Below are 18,078 nucleotides of genomic sequence, written 5' to 3'. Positions count from 1 at the left end.
GGAGAAGATGATCTTTAAGGTCCCTTCCACCCTAGAAGATTCTGTGATTTTAATTCACTGCAAACAGCTTCATTCTACAGATGCACATATCTGACAAAAAGGCAAGAGCTTCAATGATGAACAGAACACTTCATCAAGTTTGATCTGTATAATTTGTAGACTTTTTCTTTTTAAAACTTTGGTGTACCTAGCTCCAGACAAATAATTATGCAGAAGGGAGATAAACATACACAGATATTTTAAATAACATGGGAACTAAAAACATCACATGAAACCCCTAGTTGACAAAGTAGAAATCACTATTAAAAAAAAATTCTGTGTCTTCTTAAAAATCATGTATTTCTCAAAATATGACAATGTTTCTCAGGAAATACTCACTTATGTGCTCTGAAGGTATATATTGGCTCTACATCAAGAGAAGCACTCCTAAATGAAGTACAAGAAAACATTAACATGTATCTGATCTTTCACACTGCATTACAAAAACGTGCCAGAATTACTAAATCTTAAAATCATCGCTGCATCTTTTGAAGTGTTTCCCCCACAACTTCCTCTCCCAACATGATTTTTCATATGTCTAGGAATACTTTGCATTCTTTCAAGATACGGTAAGGTTTGGTTTTGCTTTTTCGTTTGAAGACCTTCAAGGTAGAGAGTCCACAAAGTCTCACGCACCAATCAAACCATTAGGTAGGCATACCAATGGTGGGGAAAGAGGGGAGGGCCATCAATATCACATGGAATATATCATTAAGTGTCCCCAACCCCTACCAGAGGAAATGAGCTTATGACACCTTGATTTTATACTAACGCTGTAGCACAGTTACAAACCACTTTAAAACTGCTGCTCTGGACTTTACCAGCTACAGACTGCAGGAAAACCACATGCTTTGCCTAGTCCTCCTAAAAGGTATGACGTACTCACTTATATAGTATTAGCCCAGTTAAAAATTTGCTTTCATTTCTGCAAATCCCCAACAACACTCCCCAACACCACAGATGAGGTAATGTACAAAGGAGCCCAGTAACACCTTGGTCAAATTTTAAAGCTGTACACATGTATACGTGTATACATATATATGCATGTATATAAATGCATTTTTTATACATTTATATACACATGCAAGGACACAAACAGGCCACATCCAAAAATTTTAACTAGTAAATTAATTTAGATGTTATCTACAAGGAAAATATAAAAAAGTGAATGGTTTTCATTTTCACAAACAAGCATGGATTTCTTTTGGCACCCTTTAATCTCCATCCTTCTCCAAGACCTTGTTTTCCTGCTCTTAAATTCAATGTACAATTTCTTTTTTTCTTCATAAAAGAAAATGTGTTTTGAAACAAAGCCAAAAAAAAAAAATCTTACTTTTTTGCTGGGGCTGTTTTTTGTAAATTCCACATTTTTAATGTATGGTCCTCTGAAGCTGTTATTAAGACTGGTTCAACCGGATGAAAAGCAAGACCTCTTATTCCATCAAAGTGACTTCTTAATGTGAATTTGGGGTTCCAAGTCTTTCTCAATGCATCCTTATTGTTTGCTATCTAATAAAAAAATAAAATAAAAAAAAAAAGCCAAACTTGTAGTTAATCTGGAATGCACAAGGAAAGGAGGAAATTTAGTTTGGCATTTTCAGAAGCTATCAAATTACCTCACCCATTTTTCTGAACAACCTACTCCTGAGCAACAGTCCATTTAACACTGATTAGACAATTCAAAATGAGAAAAAAGACATATTCCATAAAGGCAACAAGCAATGTCACATCCACAGTAACACATTCTTTGCAATCTGAGATATTCCATGTCTATTAAGGAACACAATTTAAAAGCTGGAAGTACCCTCCTGACTGATACTGCTGTGAACTCAGTTTGGTATTTGAAAGTTGATCTATACCCAACCGGCTCATTCATTAACACTGGGCCTGACTGAACCAAGCTGTAGTCCCTGAATATTTGAAATACCACTGACACGGCATCTCTGAAGTAAAAATACAAGAGAAACAGAGAAGTGTCCAACAGTGCAGAAAGGAACACAATCTAACTTACTCACCTAAGGCAACACAAGCTCTGTAATAATGCAAGACATGTAAAGCTTGCCAGAAAAAAAAAAAAAAAAAAAGGCAAGAATGACTTGGCTACACACTAAGAATATAACTGGCAAGCAATAAGCTGTCGTGTATAGAGACAAAATTATTTGCCAATAAATGCATTTTTAGCATATCCAAAAAGCAAGCCCTTAAAAAACCTAACAGTTATTCAACACTGCCACTCTGAACAAGTCTTGATGTAAAATGCTGAACAGATTTTTATCATTTGTCATTCAACGCTGCCATAGTTAAATTAACCTTCCGGAAACTACTGATGCTGGCGGTTATGGAAAAATCAGGAAAACAAACAATTGTAACAGAAATATTGATGATTTCATTATGTCGAAAGCTACAGATGATCACAAGTAATTTAATCTCATTAACTGCAAAGAAGAGACAATTGTTTTGAGCCACTTCAAGAGTCTGCATTTTATTGTGGAATGGCGGAGAACGGTATAAGAGCAAAAGTGCTTTTTCTTATGTTTTACCTCTGGATTTAGTAATAAAAAATATGCTTCAATTAAGAGATTCTATAGATTTTAAACAGTGAGAAAGGAGCTGTAATAAACAGGAGTATTAGCTTCATCATATTTCTCAGTAACTACGTACTGTCTGCTCAGGGAGACAGCTCAGTTTCTTTGCCAGTTTACTGAGCTGAGTTGGCTCAATGAGCAAACAGACAAATGCTGGTGCGAGGATGGGGCAGGGACTGCAAAGTTAGCAGCTCTGGCAGATTTTCTGGAGATTGGCCAAGAATGTCTCAGCAAAAAAGGTACAAGACATACTGAGTATTCACAGATATCTGAACAGGAATTTGGGTTCCTCAACACAGGCATCTAATGCTGATTAGGTGATGGAGGAACCCTGTCCGTCCTCCAGCTGCCCTACCAAGACAATTAGACAAGTGGTCTGTGTGGCGGGTGAGGAACTGCCTGACAGGCCACACCTCGAGGGCGGTGGTAAATAGCTCCTTTTCAAACTGGCAACCTGTCACAAGTGGGGTTCCCCAGGGACTGATATTGGGCCCAACGATGTTTAACATTTTCCTAAGTGATCTGGATGATTGGATCAAGTGTACCCTGATGAAGTTTGCTGATGACACCAAACTAAGTGAAGTGCACACTTCCAAAGGAAGAGCCACCCTGCAGGAAGACCTGGACAGGCTGGAAGAGTGGGCTAAGAAGAACCTTATGAAGTTCAACAAGGACAAGTGTAAGATCTTGCACCTGGGCAAACCTAATCCAGAAGTATAGCACAGGCTGGGATCTTCCTGGTTGCGGAGCAGCTCTGTGGAAAGGGACCCAGGGATCCTGGTGGACAACAAGCTGAATATGAGTGGACAGTGTGCTGCTGCAGCAAAGCAAGCCAACAGGATCCTGGGTTGCATCAACAAGGGCATCAGCAGCAGAGAAAGTCATATCCCACTCCATTCAGCACTTGTCAGGCCAGACCTGAAATACTGTGTTCAGTTTTGCCCCCTGCTATGCAAAAAAGATGTGGACAGGCTGAAGAAAGTACAGAGTAGGGCCACCAAGATGATCAAAGGACTGGAAAGTCTGTGATATGAGGAAAAGCTGAGAGAATCATAGAATAGAATCATAGAATGTGTTGGGTTGGAAGGGACCTTTGAAAGGTCATCCAGTCCAACACCCCTGCAGTAAGCAGGGACACCTTGAACTAGATCAGATTGCTCAGAGCCTCATCAAGACTCACCTTGAATGTCTCCAGGGATAGGGCCTCCACCACCTCTCTAGGCAACCTGTTCTAGTGACTCACCACCCTCATTGTAAAGAACTTCTTCCTAATGTCTAATCCAAACCTACCCTGCACTAGTTTAAAACCATTGCCCCTTATCCTGTCACTATATGCCCTTGCAAACAGTCCCTGCCCAGCTTTCTTGTAGGCCCCCTTCAGGTACCAGAAGGCCACGGTAAGGTCTCACCAGAGCCATCGCTTCTTCAGGCTGAAAAACCCCAACTGTCTCAGCCTGTCTTTGTAGGAGAAGTGCTCCAGCCCTCTAATCATCCTCATGGCCCTCCTCTGGACCCATTCCAACAGGTCCATGTCATAGAATCATAGAATCATAGAATTGCCCAGGCCGGAAGGGACCTCCAAAGGTCATCTAGTCCCACCTCCCCGCAGTCAGCAGGGACACCCCCAACTAGACCAGGTTGCCCAGGGCCTCGTCGAGCCTCACCTTGAATATCTCCAGGGATGGAGCCTCAACCACCTCCCTGGGCAACCTGTTCCAGTGCTCCACCACCCTCACAGTAAAGAACCCTCTCCTAATCTCTCCTCCTTGTGCTGAGAGTTCCAGAGCTGGACACAGTACTCCGGGGAGGGGGGGTGTCTCATGAGAGCAGAGTAGAGGGGGAGAATGACCTCTCTTGTACTACTGCCCAGGCTTCTTTCGATGCAACCCGAGATGCAACTGGCCTTCTGGGCTGTGAGTGTGCCTTGTTGGCTCATGTCCAGTTTTGCATCCACCAGTACTCCCCAAAGCCCTTTTCTGCAGGGCTGCTCTCTATCACATCATCCCCCAGCCTGTACTGATAATGAGGATTGTCCTGACAGAAGCACAGGACCTTGCACTTGGCCTTCTTGAATTTCATGATATTTGCATAAGCCTAACTATCTAGCTTGTCCAGGTCAAGAACTGGGCTTGTTCAGTCTTGAAAAAACACAGCTTAGGGGAGACCTTATCACCATGTTCCAGTATTTAAAGGATGGCTGCAAAGATGGAGAGTCCCTCCAGAACCAACATTTGTGTAGACAACAATGTGTAGAGGAAGCAAAAAGATAAACTCAAGAGAGTATTGGGTAGCAATCTGGGAAATGTCATCCTGTTAGATATTCTAGAAACGTATCCACAAAAGGAAAATTTTCTAAGTAGTAAACTCATAATGTCCATTACCAAGTAAAAACCATTCTTTAATTTACAGACAGCCAAAGCAACATGTAAAAAACTTAAACCATGAAATGAGGTAGGCTAATGCTGCCATGTTTTAGAAGAATCCAGCAAAAGTGCCAGTAGGAAGAAAGGGACTGAAAACAGGAAAGTGTCTGCAGCTACTGAGAGCAAATACATGTAATAACCTATTCACATGAAATCTTTCAACTTCATTCCCCATATGATTCAAAATTGACACTTAAAACCAAAATATATACTGTGTCCACTAACACTACCTGATTGACATTTGGCAGCTGGAAGAAGGTATGAAGCAGTCCAAAATAAAAACAGATTATATTATTTCTAAGTTAAACTTACAGTTAAATTTGAAATGGAAAAACTAGCCTTTCATTTTGCTTCAATAAGATGACAGGAGCCCTGTAAACAATTTTTTATTTGTTTGTTTTTAAATTGTCAGCATTAGGAAACATAAGAGGTGAGGTAAGCATGACCATGAATTCCCAATCACAGGACTTCATAAAGGCATTTAACAGGTGAACAAACAAGTTAATACTCTCAACCATGCAGAAAAGGATAGGGGTGGATAAAGAAATGCTAGATTCTATAAATGAAAGCTGTTAGTTCAAGATATGGAGACATGGACAACCACTATAGTTTATATGGACACTTGGAACATTGAAGTCAAGCAGTGAAAGCATTAAGCCCTTGTACAGATGGGTCTAGATTTGTCATGTCCTCTTAAAAATTCAACATCAAAGTTTTAGATATAACTGTAAAAGAAATGAAATTTGTACACCATCTTACCCTCTTCTGGAGACAAAGATAGGGAAGATTAGCAAAAAAGTTAAGAGCTGAGCCCAAATTAGGAGATAATGCTAAATTACTGAATTTAAGGAGAGATGTTTTATATCATTGCAATCCTGATGATTCACAACACATCACATGCTCAGAGACTTGCTATAGTAGCAGTGCACACCTCTGCAGTGTCATTCTCAAAATGTGTGTAAACTTTTACTAACTATGTAACTCATTGCTTTACAAGTACATACAAGGGTTGAATTTCAAAGTAATGCCCTGCAGGTTGCTTCTGAAGTCTCAGATTCGATCTACTGAAGGGTATGATTCCTCCCCAACATGCAATACTAAAAAAATAATTTCTAGAATCCCTCAAACTTGATAGAGCTGGACAATGATACAGCAAGATTAATCTTAAATTGACAGACCACAAAGAAGCAGATTATTTAAGTAATACCTGAAGTATTTTTTCCAAGAAATCAGAAATACAGGAAAAAAAAAATTGTGTATGACAGAAAAGAAGCAACTTTAAGAAAGATTTTTCTTAAAAAGTGAAAGTCAAAGAAGCCATAGGCTACACACAGAGCCACAGAAGTGCCGGCCATAAGACCCTCTGAAAAAGTTTCTGGTCCAGCTTCCCATTTGAAATGAGATTATTGTCCACACCAGGTAAAGTAAGCCACAGCTCTCCCCTAGTCAAGTCTTGAACATTTCCCAGTATACCAGTTCCAGTTTCTCCAAGTAACTTGCTTCAGTATCACTTACTACGTAACACTTCTTCCCCTAATGTTCAATCTGAACCTCCCAAGCCATAATTTGCCACTGCTTCCTCTTGTTTTAACAGCTAGCACTATGGAGAAGCTTGGGTCTGCCATCATTGTAAGCATCCTTCCAATACCTGTAGGGCGCTATTTGAGCACCTCTTAGCCTCCTAACAACTGAACAAGACTAGTTCCCTCAGCATGTCCTCATCAGTTATATGCTACAGTTTCTCCACAACTGTCTTGAAGTGGAGGGACCCAAACTGCCTACAGGCACGGCCTCATCAGCCCCATGTAAGAGGGGACGTGAACTTCTCTCAATCTGCTGGCCATACTACTCCTAATTTTGCTGTGTCACTGGAGTTACATCTATCCAGCTGTATCGCTATCACTAATTACATTTACTTTCAACTATTTGAATGACTTGGCAAGCAAATGAGAGGGAGAGGGCTTGCAGAGAGCTCGAAGGCTGCTGTGAATAGGAAGCACTGATTTCTCAGGTCAAAATTTGTGACTTCCTCTGGCAGCATAATTTTAAAAGGAATATGTTTTCTGCTGAGTCTACACACATGTAACTTGCATCTGCCTTCAGCAAGCAGACAGTAAGACCCTGAGTTACCATTAATAACCACTTACATCGTAGGTCAGCGAATCTGCCTCATTGGCTACTGTAAGGCCTGCCAGTTCTCCAAGACCCAGCTCGTTTTCAAGGGCTTCATCTGTTCCCATAATAAAAGATTTCCCTGAAGAAGGAGGGAATGTTAAAGCTTCCACTGCAAGAAAACAAAACAAAAAACATCCTGAAACATGGGTTTATACAACATTGATTAATAAAAGCTTATTTTCCACTTAAAAAGTACTAAATATCTCTCAAGTAGCTGCAGACAAAAGGATATAAACGTTACATAAAAAATAGACATTCTAAAGATAATCACTGTACTTGCCGATAAACAGTATCCTCCGAACATAACACTTACACTTGAAGTGTGTGTGACCCAAGAGAGTAAATTCAAAGAGCCACAGGTGGGTGCACTACCATTCACCCATACATAATGCAAGAGCAACACAGAAAAGCTCAGGCCCTTCCCCAACTCTGCTATAAAATATGCTCTGGAGAGGTAGCAAAAACGTAGACAAAAAGAGCTGCACAGTGTGAGCAGCTGGGCTCTTCCTTCCCAACACTGTATCCACACACATCCAAAAGCACATCTACAATTAAGTTGTTTACATGCACTCCAATCTAGCTGAGAAATCATCATGGAACTGTCTAGGTTGGAAGTGACTTAAGATCAGTAAGTCCAACCATCAATCTAATACTGTCAAAAACCACCACTAAACCCTAAGCACCACGTCTACTTGTCTTTTAAACACCTCCAGGGATGGCAATTCCACCACTTACCTGGGCAGCCTGTTCCAAAAAATCAGTTTAACTACCAAACAGGTGAGTCAGCACTGCACTCCAGGTTTTTACTAGCAGTATCCAAACTTACTAGTTTACAGCTGCTATAGCGCTGTAACATAAACACTTCCATAGGCAGACTCACTAGAAATGGGAGGCTGAGTACAGTTCACACACTTATATCACATAAGGCTCTGCATCAATGTACTCAAAAGAAGCTGTGCCTTTACCAATTTCCCTGTACAGTAGCTCTCCATGTCGCTACCTCACAAAAGGGGGACTGAATAGATGAAAATGTGTTATCTTCTGGACATGAGACTTCACTCAATTTTATACACCTTTTGTCTCAAATTACAAGGGTTTTTCAGTAAATTAGAAATTATTTCCCCTTTTAGCTCCATTGTAAATATAAGCCTTGGCAAATACTGTTGCTACCAGGGAAGCGAAAAGGGAACACCATCTCATTCGCAGTGCCTAATTTAGTTTAACAGCACCAACACTAAGTTAAAACCAAGCAAATGATGGTTTACAATGAATAGCTCAATCTGTTCAGGCTGCTTCCCCCTTTTCCAAACGCATCAGATTAAGATGCATTCAATTCCTCTCCAGTCCACCCAGCATAAAGTAAGCTAATCTTTCTATGGTCTTTCTGTTCCACCTTCATACCTCTAGAGTGTCCTGTTTGCTTTCTGTGAGTTTTTACAATCAAATAAAAGCCTTTCAAGTTCTGCCGTTTCATTAGGTCTCTTAGTTATTACCTTTTAATCCAAACATCTCTTACCTTCTTCATTCTAAAGTCTGAACTATCATTCTCTTTTTTTCTCTTTTGAACTTATGATGTAATATTCCACTCAAAACTCAATATATACAGGACAATACATTTGAAAAGTTAACTAGAATAAAAAAAAAATGTATACCAAAAATATCAGTCTTAGATTTATAAAAAAATGACTACACAGATAATACATTGTAATACTGGACTCAGATTGATAATAATTTTTTTTGTGAGAGTCCATCTGAGTCTCTGAATTACAAAACACATTACTGAAAGGAGATGAAAATAGAGCTCTGCTGATATGGCTCTCAGTACATGTGAGAAAAGTTGGAAAGGAAACATTCGACAAAAAATTCCTCCACTCCTCAAAGAGTTGCTAAGTTACCCCCTTCTTTCATAAAGAAAATCACCAAGCATCTAGGAAATAGAACTACTGAGATCTTTGGTAACTATGCCACATGCTGGGGCTTTTTATGCATCTTAATTATAACTTGGCCAACCTACTTTTTCACACTCACTGAAAAACTGCTAAGTGAGACCCGTGTTTTGCTCATTTTTCCAAAGACATATTTACCATTTAAATAAAGAACACATGATATGATCTCTTACAAATTAATATAGCCTCATATATTCATTTTATTTTGCTACATATTACAGCAATCCAAATGTTTTAATCAAATATATGACTTAGCAACTTTCAGAGATAATATTAATGAAGATAACCATGTGCCTCATTGCAAAGATGTGTGGCTTTCCATACTTGGACTAGCTGCTACAAGAATTTTTTTTAATCATGGAAATGAATACACTGCCAAGCTGTAAGTGTTCTGTATGATTCACTGCACAATTGCCACATGCATTTAAAAGCTATACCTAGCCACTTGTGTTTACCTGCAGAGCCTCTACCTTTTTACTTAAAAAACCCCACATACATATGTGTATGTGTACATGTATATATTTACATATATTTAAAGTTATGTTCATGGGGAGAAAAACAGATGCTCTTATGTCCTTGAGAGTTTATGTTCCACACTTCACCACCAGGCCAGAACACAAACAAAAGCAAGCGACTTAAGACCTTCATATTGCAAAGCCAACCAGTGCCAAATTAGTTTCTTCCATCACATTCAAAGCTATTTAGCCAAGATTTTACCTTGGTAGGTGTCTTGACCTTAGTAATAGCGATCAGAGGGGAGGAATGGGAATGCCACTTACTGCACTTCAACAGAACTCGTAATGCTGAATGAGTATTTGTAAAGTGCTTGGAAAGTCTTAGAGGATAATCTTTAAGCAGAAGTAACTATAAACATCTACCCTTTTATACACCTTTTCAATACTTACCTTCATCTGTCCGGTTTATTTCGTGTTCAATGAGCCTTGAGCTACTGGGCCTAGAAGAAGGTGCAACAGATGGCTGTAATGAAGGGAGATCATCAACATCTCTCAAGTTTGCAAGCATATCTTGCAGCTTTGACCTGTTGGGCCCTAACCAGAAAAAAAAAAATAAAAATGGTTATGCATAGCTCATGATGGCACTAATTATATCAAATACGTTACAGCAGCACATGCAACAATGGATCCTACCTTGCATTATCACATTACCACAGAAAAACTAATGAGCACCTATTTTCAGCAGTAACTAATCAGCCAGCATGAAATGAATTTCTTGAAAAGAAAGTGACAGAAGCAACTGAGAATTGTGAATGCACATTTTACCCCACTTTTATAAACTCATACTGCTACTTGCATGGGATGCTGAGGAATGCCTCCAACTGAGTCACACTGATTATTAGAATATTTACTTTTCCAAAACAATAGCTGACATTTGTGAATATTTTAAAATTTGTGCATGAGATACTTTGTGCAGCATATTCTTATGACAGCATTAGTATTTTAAATTTATTTGTGCAGTAGTGTAGTATCGTGAACTATATAATAAAAAAAAATATACTTATATTAAAATATAAATGCAACTGAATTCACTGGCCTACTTCCTGAAGCTACATATGGTGAAGACCCATGCCCTTCTTGACACTTACCTGTGCTTTGCTCCATCATTTTCCCACATCCCTGTTTTGACTGTTTTATATAGGATTGAGGCTGAAACATATCTTCGGTAGTTTTTCCTGTTGTAAGTTTAATTAAGAATGGGAAAATGTCTTACCCATAGTCCATTATGTTTTTTCCTAGACCAGTAAATAATACAGCTATTTTTAAGCAGCTTTAACACAGAAGTGTACTCTGAATACATGAACTCAGAATACACGTACTCAGAATATATGTACTCTCTCATAAAACCATTCTATGATTCTATTCTCTTATTACTTCACAGGAATGGTTACTACAGCCTTGCAAAATCTTAAGTTTACTAATACAGTTGCAAAATCTACTTTGTCCACCCTAACCATAATGACAGTAATAAACTAAATTGTATTTAACTTGTCTGTCACAAAAAACATCACTTGACTCAGGAAAACAGTAAGTCGGATTTTGCAAGATTGTTTTACTATAATATCTGATTTACAGAAACAATATTTTACTTAGTAGCAGTTCAGTGTCTAAACACCATTTATGATGAGATTAAAGTCACAGAAACAAGCTTTGTACAATTTCATGTCAAGATATTTAGTCCCTTCTTCTTCCCCTGGACTTCCTTCCTCACATTCTTCTTCACTTCGTGCAATATCATGAATAGCTGAAAACAGGCTGTGTTTCCTCCTGATTTTACTGCATTGATGCCCTTCCAGTGATTGTCTGTCCATGGAAAGATGCTTAATTTCTGTACTGCAGCAAACCATTTGGTCTCTCAAGATCAAACCAACCAAATCACTCTAAATGTACTGTAAATGTACTGAGCAGTAGACATATTCATGAAGGAGCACTGGATGTCCAAGTGCTGCCTTACATCAGGATTTTTTCTCATAAATGTATAAAGCATATTCCAACAATATCTGTCTATATTAACAATTAAATATTAAGTTTTACTATCAAAAGTAAAAAGCTGTTCAAGAATATAATTTCAACAGCTTGGTTAAATTTCTGCTAAGTTAACCCTACAACTACTTACCCTGAACTACATAGCACGTCTGTGTATTTTTAAAATACCAGACAAGTTACAAAACTCAATTTCACTGAAGTCGTATATTGGTATGCCCTCTCTATCTTAACTATAAAGAAATTTAGAATCAATTTTGTGAAACATGAACACTTTAGTTGGCCAGCTCAGCTTCTCATCACACTTGCAATTAAGTTCCAGTAACTTAAATGATTCCAAAGATGACAAAAATATTACTTGAGAAATTTAAAGTATGGTACTGATTTACTTTTTTTAATAAAAAGAAAAAAAGGTTTAGTTTGTGCATTTGATAGCATAATTGCAGCAATGTAACTGCTGAGCAGCAGCCTACAAAAAGTAAGAAAACAAGTCAGCCTCAATGATGTGAGGATCTGACTCCTGTTCCACTGTTACGCATGTCTGTTTCGAAGTGGGAATTTCCTTGGAATTCATAAGCATCTTCCCACAAAGGGAGAAATATATCTCAAATTTCTACTGGGCTACATGCAATATTACTAATTTACATCATTCACACATGAATTCTCGATATGACTAGATGTTTGAAACATAGCTGTCAATACAGTGTTTCATTTCAAACACTTCATCTGACTTTAAAAGTTTTAAGGCTTACTTACGAAAAAAACAATTGATTTTTACAAAACAGATTTGTATTTCAAGAAATGTAACAAAAATACAATACAGGGCTAGAAACTGTATTTCAGAAACTGATCACAGTTTTTTGTTTGGATAAAAATATCCAACATTTTAAAAGGCTAGTCCCACCAATACAAAACTCAATTAATAAATCCTGTGATTTACAAATAAAATGATGGTCAGAGTTGCTTCCTATTTCGAGCCCTGCATAACAAATTATGATGACAGCATGACTTTCATGTGAATGTTAAGTATAAACAGGGGTAGAAATTAACCTGTTTTCTCCCTGTGTCATCTAATAGGATACTCAAGAAAGTTTCTGGTTTGTTTTGTTAGTTTTGGCATTTTTTTTTGTTTACATACCAGACTTTAGCTCTTCCTGTGAAACTGGCATGTTTCCAGCTAACAAAGGGTTCTGAAGTCTTCTATATTAAAGTGTGAACTATTAAACCAATGTCTTTTATAATTTAAGTTTCTGAATAACAAAAGTATAATCCATGCTCAAAGCAATAATTTTTTATTACCCCAACACCTGGTTGGAAGAAGTTATATCTAATCCAACTATTTATAAGATAAATTGATTGACTGTCATTAATTTCAACCCCTGAGAACTGGTGAACAGGAAAGCAGTCAGGAGCAGCAAAGTAAAAGAGTAAGTAATTTTAGGAAAACATTGAAAGAGAGATAGAATTAAGGGTGTGAAAGATGTGGGATTTATGATTTTAAGGTGCAATGTTTTCCACTTACTCTTCACCCCCTTTTTCCCCTTGCGCTCCTTTTTGTATTGTTCCTTGAGTTTGGTTATTACTCCCTGGTCGACATTCCAAGCTTCAGGCATGAGACACTGGTCTTCCTTTTCTAAACAAAGTGAAACAAATGAAACATCCTTTTTCAATAATGTCACCAAGTGATCTCCACTGAAGGAGGTAACAGCTGCTGTCAATTGCATTTGTCTTATTTTGACCAGACAGAAATAGCACCAAGCTTGTGAAAACTGTAAAACTGCTACTCACATTCCACTTCTACTTGCTCTGATTTTTCTTAACAAAAAATTGAGATGAGATTTCACATGCCTAATTTCTATAACCAAGCACACTGCTGTTCAGAAATGTAAGCAACGTTTTCTTTATAATAAACCAGGACATATTTTTCAGCTTTTTGTTTCCTCCAGGGAAAGGAGGATTACAACTAGAAGCAGCAGTTATGTTACTGGTCAACATAACTTTAAAACTCAAATATTGTGTCACTGCATTTCAAATTCTTGTTTCATTGTCTTTGTGTTATGTTGACATGTACATAAAGCAGAGGCACATTTAAATCATTTTGGAACATAGTATACAAGTCACCAAGGTTTGAACAAAATCTTGAGGCCATGAAATTTCACAAAAAGGGGAAGGCCTGAGTTATTAGTCTTTGAAAAACTACACAAAACATTTCAACATGCCCAATGCAAAAAAAATCCTCCTCCTTTCTTCCCGCCCCTCCAAACATCTCTCTCAAATTGTCTCCCCTGTGACATGATACAGAGAAGAAGTATTCTTCCAACAGTACGTATTTGGAGATTTTGAAAAAAATGTGTTACAGGAGATCAAATCTCCAAGTCATTTTTTCCATATATGGAAAGACTGTACTGAGGCAGCTTAGAAAAATTATTTGTGAGAGCGGGGAGATATTACAGCTTTTCCTCATACATATTTATTCTCACAACCGTTACAGTTACAAGATTTTTTTAAATGCATTATCTTTTTCCTTTGTTTTCCTCATTAAAATCTCAACCTTATTATTTAAAATCTTATTCTTTTCAGACCAAGTTTTCTTTGTACTTCAATAAACTATTCTAGACCTTTTAAAATATGAACAATAACAAACTTATGCTCAGACTAAGACGCAGAAAGGGTCTTAAATGTCTGTAGAGGAAGCACAACACTATCAATGACAACCTGCAGGAGTCACTGTGATTGGACAGAAGATACAAAACCAGACACGGGCTGTTATGGGGACTGGCTTGTTAGAAATTAACTATGCTGAAAAAGACCCAGGGATCCTCCATCAACACCAAATTGAAGAGGAGTCAGCAGCATACTCTTGCAACAAAGGCAACCAACCATATCCTGCGCTGTATTAACAGAATGTAGGGTGAGGGAAGCAATTATTCCCTGCTGCTTGACACTTGTGAGACCACACCTCGAGTACTGCAGCCAGTATAGTATTTCTCACGCTGGAAAACTGTGTAACTATAATGCTAAGTACCTCGTACTGACATAGTAGAGCAAGTCCAGGGGAGCCACTAAGATAGTTATGGCAGCTGGTGCAAATGAGCTACAAGGAGGGGCTGAGCGTGCGTGTTCAGTGATGGCAAGTGCTGCCTACAACCACCTAAGGGGCAGGTGTGGAGAAGACAGACAGGCTCTGCTTGGACTTGCATCACAAAAGGACAAAATACTTTTTAGCATGAGGGCAGTCAAATACCAGAATACTACCCCTAAGAGTTTATGGAAAGTCCTTTCTTGGAAGGTATTAAACACTTGACAGGAAGGAGGCCAGCGTAAGCTTCTGCAAATGGACCTGAGAAGGAGGTTGGACTAGATGATCTCCTTCGAACCCTCCAGTCATGATCCTGTACTCATGAGTGACAGATTAATTCGAAACCCAAAGTCTCAAATTAGCCTTCTAGTCTTCTTGCAGCAGCTATGAAAACAGAAAGGTATGTATTAAGCTGAAGAGAGACTAAAAAAGAGCGAGCTAATTCATGTTCTCTTAATACATATGCCCAGTTAAGTATCATAAATGACCAAAAATTGCATTAAGAACTCAAAAAAGGTATGAGAAAATCATGCTTGAGAGAAGAAAGTATGTATTCTTTCTGGGACCAGGTTGCAAGTTTAATAATGCTTTTCCTCCCTGCCTAGACAGGATTTTTTGCTCTTCTCCAACAAAGTTTACAGGCATTTATATTAATACTGTATTGTCAGTAAAATACTTAATACATTAGCTGTCTACAAACTGTCCCAGGAGGCTTCCTGCATGTTCTACAGGTTCTGTTCAACTTCACAAGTGGATTCTGAACTACTATTGAGCAAGTGCTTTACAGCTGAAAAATTACCTGGACACTTCCGAGGACCTTTCAAGCCAAATGGGTTCAACAGATTACTGTAACAGGGCAGCAATGCTTGGGATCAAAAATGAAGCAAGAACTTCTATCCTCACTACACAAGATCACTCTTTTATACTACCTGTAACAGTTTCACTCAAATCAAATTAACATAAGTGATTCATAATGGCAGCTCCTTGAAGCTTATTTTTATATAAAGTTACCATAAAAGACACAGGTTGAGAAACAATTAATTGAAAAATATGCACATCTAAAACTCCAAAAACCCCTCCGTATTTCTAGAAATAGAACTACTACTTTTCATGACAATTTCTTTTTAATGTTAGACTTTTGCTCATTTGTACTCAGCTGTCATCAAAGAAAGTAAAAATAAACCAGAAGTGTGAATTTGAAAACAAAAGAGTTCCTGTTAGCATACTAACTCTTTGGTAACACAAGCAATACCTACACTTATCAGCATAAATGCATACAATTTTAGTACTAAATAGGAGTATCAGAACAACGTAACAAAATATTTATCATAAAAAAGAGTAACATTGCTAAATTTGTTTGGTGCACAGAATACTGACTGCTGTATTTAATGATATTGAGATGCATTCTCTTAAGCAGAGAGGCTACACCACACTGAACAATAATTTTGAGTCCAGCCATGAGCTGGACGTGGCTCCAGTGAAATACAGCATCTCGGAGCGATTGGCTCATGAAGCAGCCACAGCTGCCATGGCTTATTTGTCTGTCAAGGTTTCACTTCCATTATAAAGCTCAATTACTTCTCATTCCATCTTCCCTCTGTGTCCACTTATGCCTAAGACTTTCCAGAGCAGCTTAAGGAGGAAACAACTCCCCATCAAGATATTTAGCCAGTTCTCTTCCCTCCTCCCTTCTCTATGCAGTGGGTTTATGTGGAATAATTATATCAAGGTAAAGTGGATGCTGGCATTCTGGGTTGCAGGACATGAATCTCAAAGGACAGAGAACAGTTTGTGAAATGTCACTCTTACTTTGTGGCTTTAAAGCTATATTCTTCTGATAAATCAATAAAGAAAATTTGAGCAATTGAATAGTTCATATTGCCCAAAGTGCTAACACACAGTAAGAGTACAACTAAGTCGGTCTTTATGACTCATGTTACTCTCTGTATCAAAATGGGAGAAGGCAAAGAGGACAAAATAACTTTCATGTTCATAATTGTAAAATACAGCTTTATCAGAGCCGTTCATTAGCAGAGGGCACAGGAAAAACACACTGAAATTCCACGCACAAAATTTAAACTCTCTCTGCCGTATTACTAAAGAAAAGGGAAAAAGACAATGACCAAATACATAAAACTTGAAGAATCCTTACACTAAAGCAGTATATAGAAAAATTAGAATATTGCATCAAGAGGAATTCAGTCTGCCAATTATTTTTTGCAGGAATACTCAAAAGGTGCTGTGATTGTGACAGAGATTTCAGTCAATCAATAAATCACAATATATTCTTAGTGCAACCTTTTTTCCCCTGGTACAATCCTTACCCCAATCTGTTCCATCTCCTGAACTTCTCGATTCCCCATCACCTTCATCTGAGGTAACCAAAAAGTCAAACTCTTTCAAAGCTTCTTCTGTATCTCTGTCTTCACTGCTGTCAGATAGCACTCTTTTCCTTACAATCTGAAAAGTCGGGAAGGAGAGAAAAAAGCTGAATTAAATTACATGCACATCTTCATGTGATGTCTTCTATGCGAAATCTTAACAGGAAGTTGCAGAGGAAGTCAGAAAAGCATACATTAATAAGCAAATTTCTAAGTCAAAATGAAATTTGTCCTGTGTCCACGAAGAGTCAATCACTTGATAATGTATCTACACTGTTCTAGATCACTACTAGTTTTTTTAATACCAGAAAAGGTACAAACTTTCTCTTAACAAAGATTTTAAAAAAAAACACCAAAAAACACACAAAACCCACAACCTACAAATGCTGTAGAAAGGACTTCAATAAAACCAAACTCACTCTGCTTCTCTGAAAATAGCCTTTTCAACTCTCACCTCTGAAATCACACTACATGAGGACCAAAAGACAAGTCTAGAAACAAAAACCAAAAAAATCCCACAACCAACCAACAAGAGCTAATTTGCTTAGATTTGGCAGAAATCATTTCATCTTGAATACTCCCTCAGATGCTACTGTTACTTAAACACAGTACTTCCATTTTAAACTGCATTTCCCTTTCAAGTTCAAAAGCAAAATTTCGTAAAAAAACCTTACCAATTTTTGGAAAAGAAAAAATACACATTTTAATGAAGGATCATAATATGCTTTCTGCAGTAAATTTACTTCTCCCTCACTTATTAAAATGTACTAGATGCTTTACAGTTATTTGACTAACAGGTGAGCTCATGCCATGATACATGAAACCCATAGTATAAATTTTACTCCTACAGAAAAAGAAAAAATTATATTCATCACAATATTTTGATTTGGAACCTTGCTAAGGGTCAGGCTGAAAAAAACTTCCAATACATAGGCCAAATCCCACAGTTCAT

At 37.9% G+C, this 18,078-nt stretch overlaps 1 protein-coding gene across 2 annotated transcripts in view; it reads right to left on the bottom strand.

Moving 5' to 3' along the window:
* STRN (striatin) overlaps positions 1–18,078 on the bottom strand; it is a 73,683-nt gene that overhangs the window by 16,314 nt on the left and 39,291 nt on the right. The window contains exons 8-13 of one of the 2 annotated variants that reach the window (XM_014950817.1): positions 17,070–17,205; positions 13,189–13,299; positions 10,074–10,217; positions 7,195–7,331; positions 1,373–1,548; positions 379–426 (exon numbers count right to left, since the gene is read on the bottom strand). In XM_014950817.1, coding sequence (XP_014806303.1) covers positions 379–426; positions 1,373–1,548; positions 7,195–7,331; positions 10,074–10,217; positions 13,189–13,299; positions 17,070–17,205 — 752 coding nt within the window. The remainder of the gene's footprint in view (positions 1–378; positions 427–1,372; positions 1,549–7,194; positions 7,332–10,073; positions 10,218–13,188; positions 13,300–17,069; positions 17,206–18,078) is intronic. The other variant, XM_014950816.1, reaches the window with a different exon arrangement.

This window comes from Calidris pugnax, unplaced genomic scaffold (assembly GCF_001431845.1).
Source record: "Calidris pugnax isolate Ruff unplaced genomic scaffold, ASM143184v1 scaffold24, whole genome shotgun sequence".
Lineage (NCBI taxonomy): Eukaryota > Metazoa > Chordata > Aves > Charadriiformes > Scolopacidae > Calidris > Calidris pugnax.
This window is presented reverse-complemented; position numbering and strand designations above follow the sequence as displayed.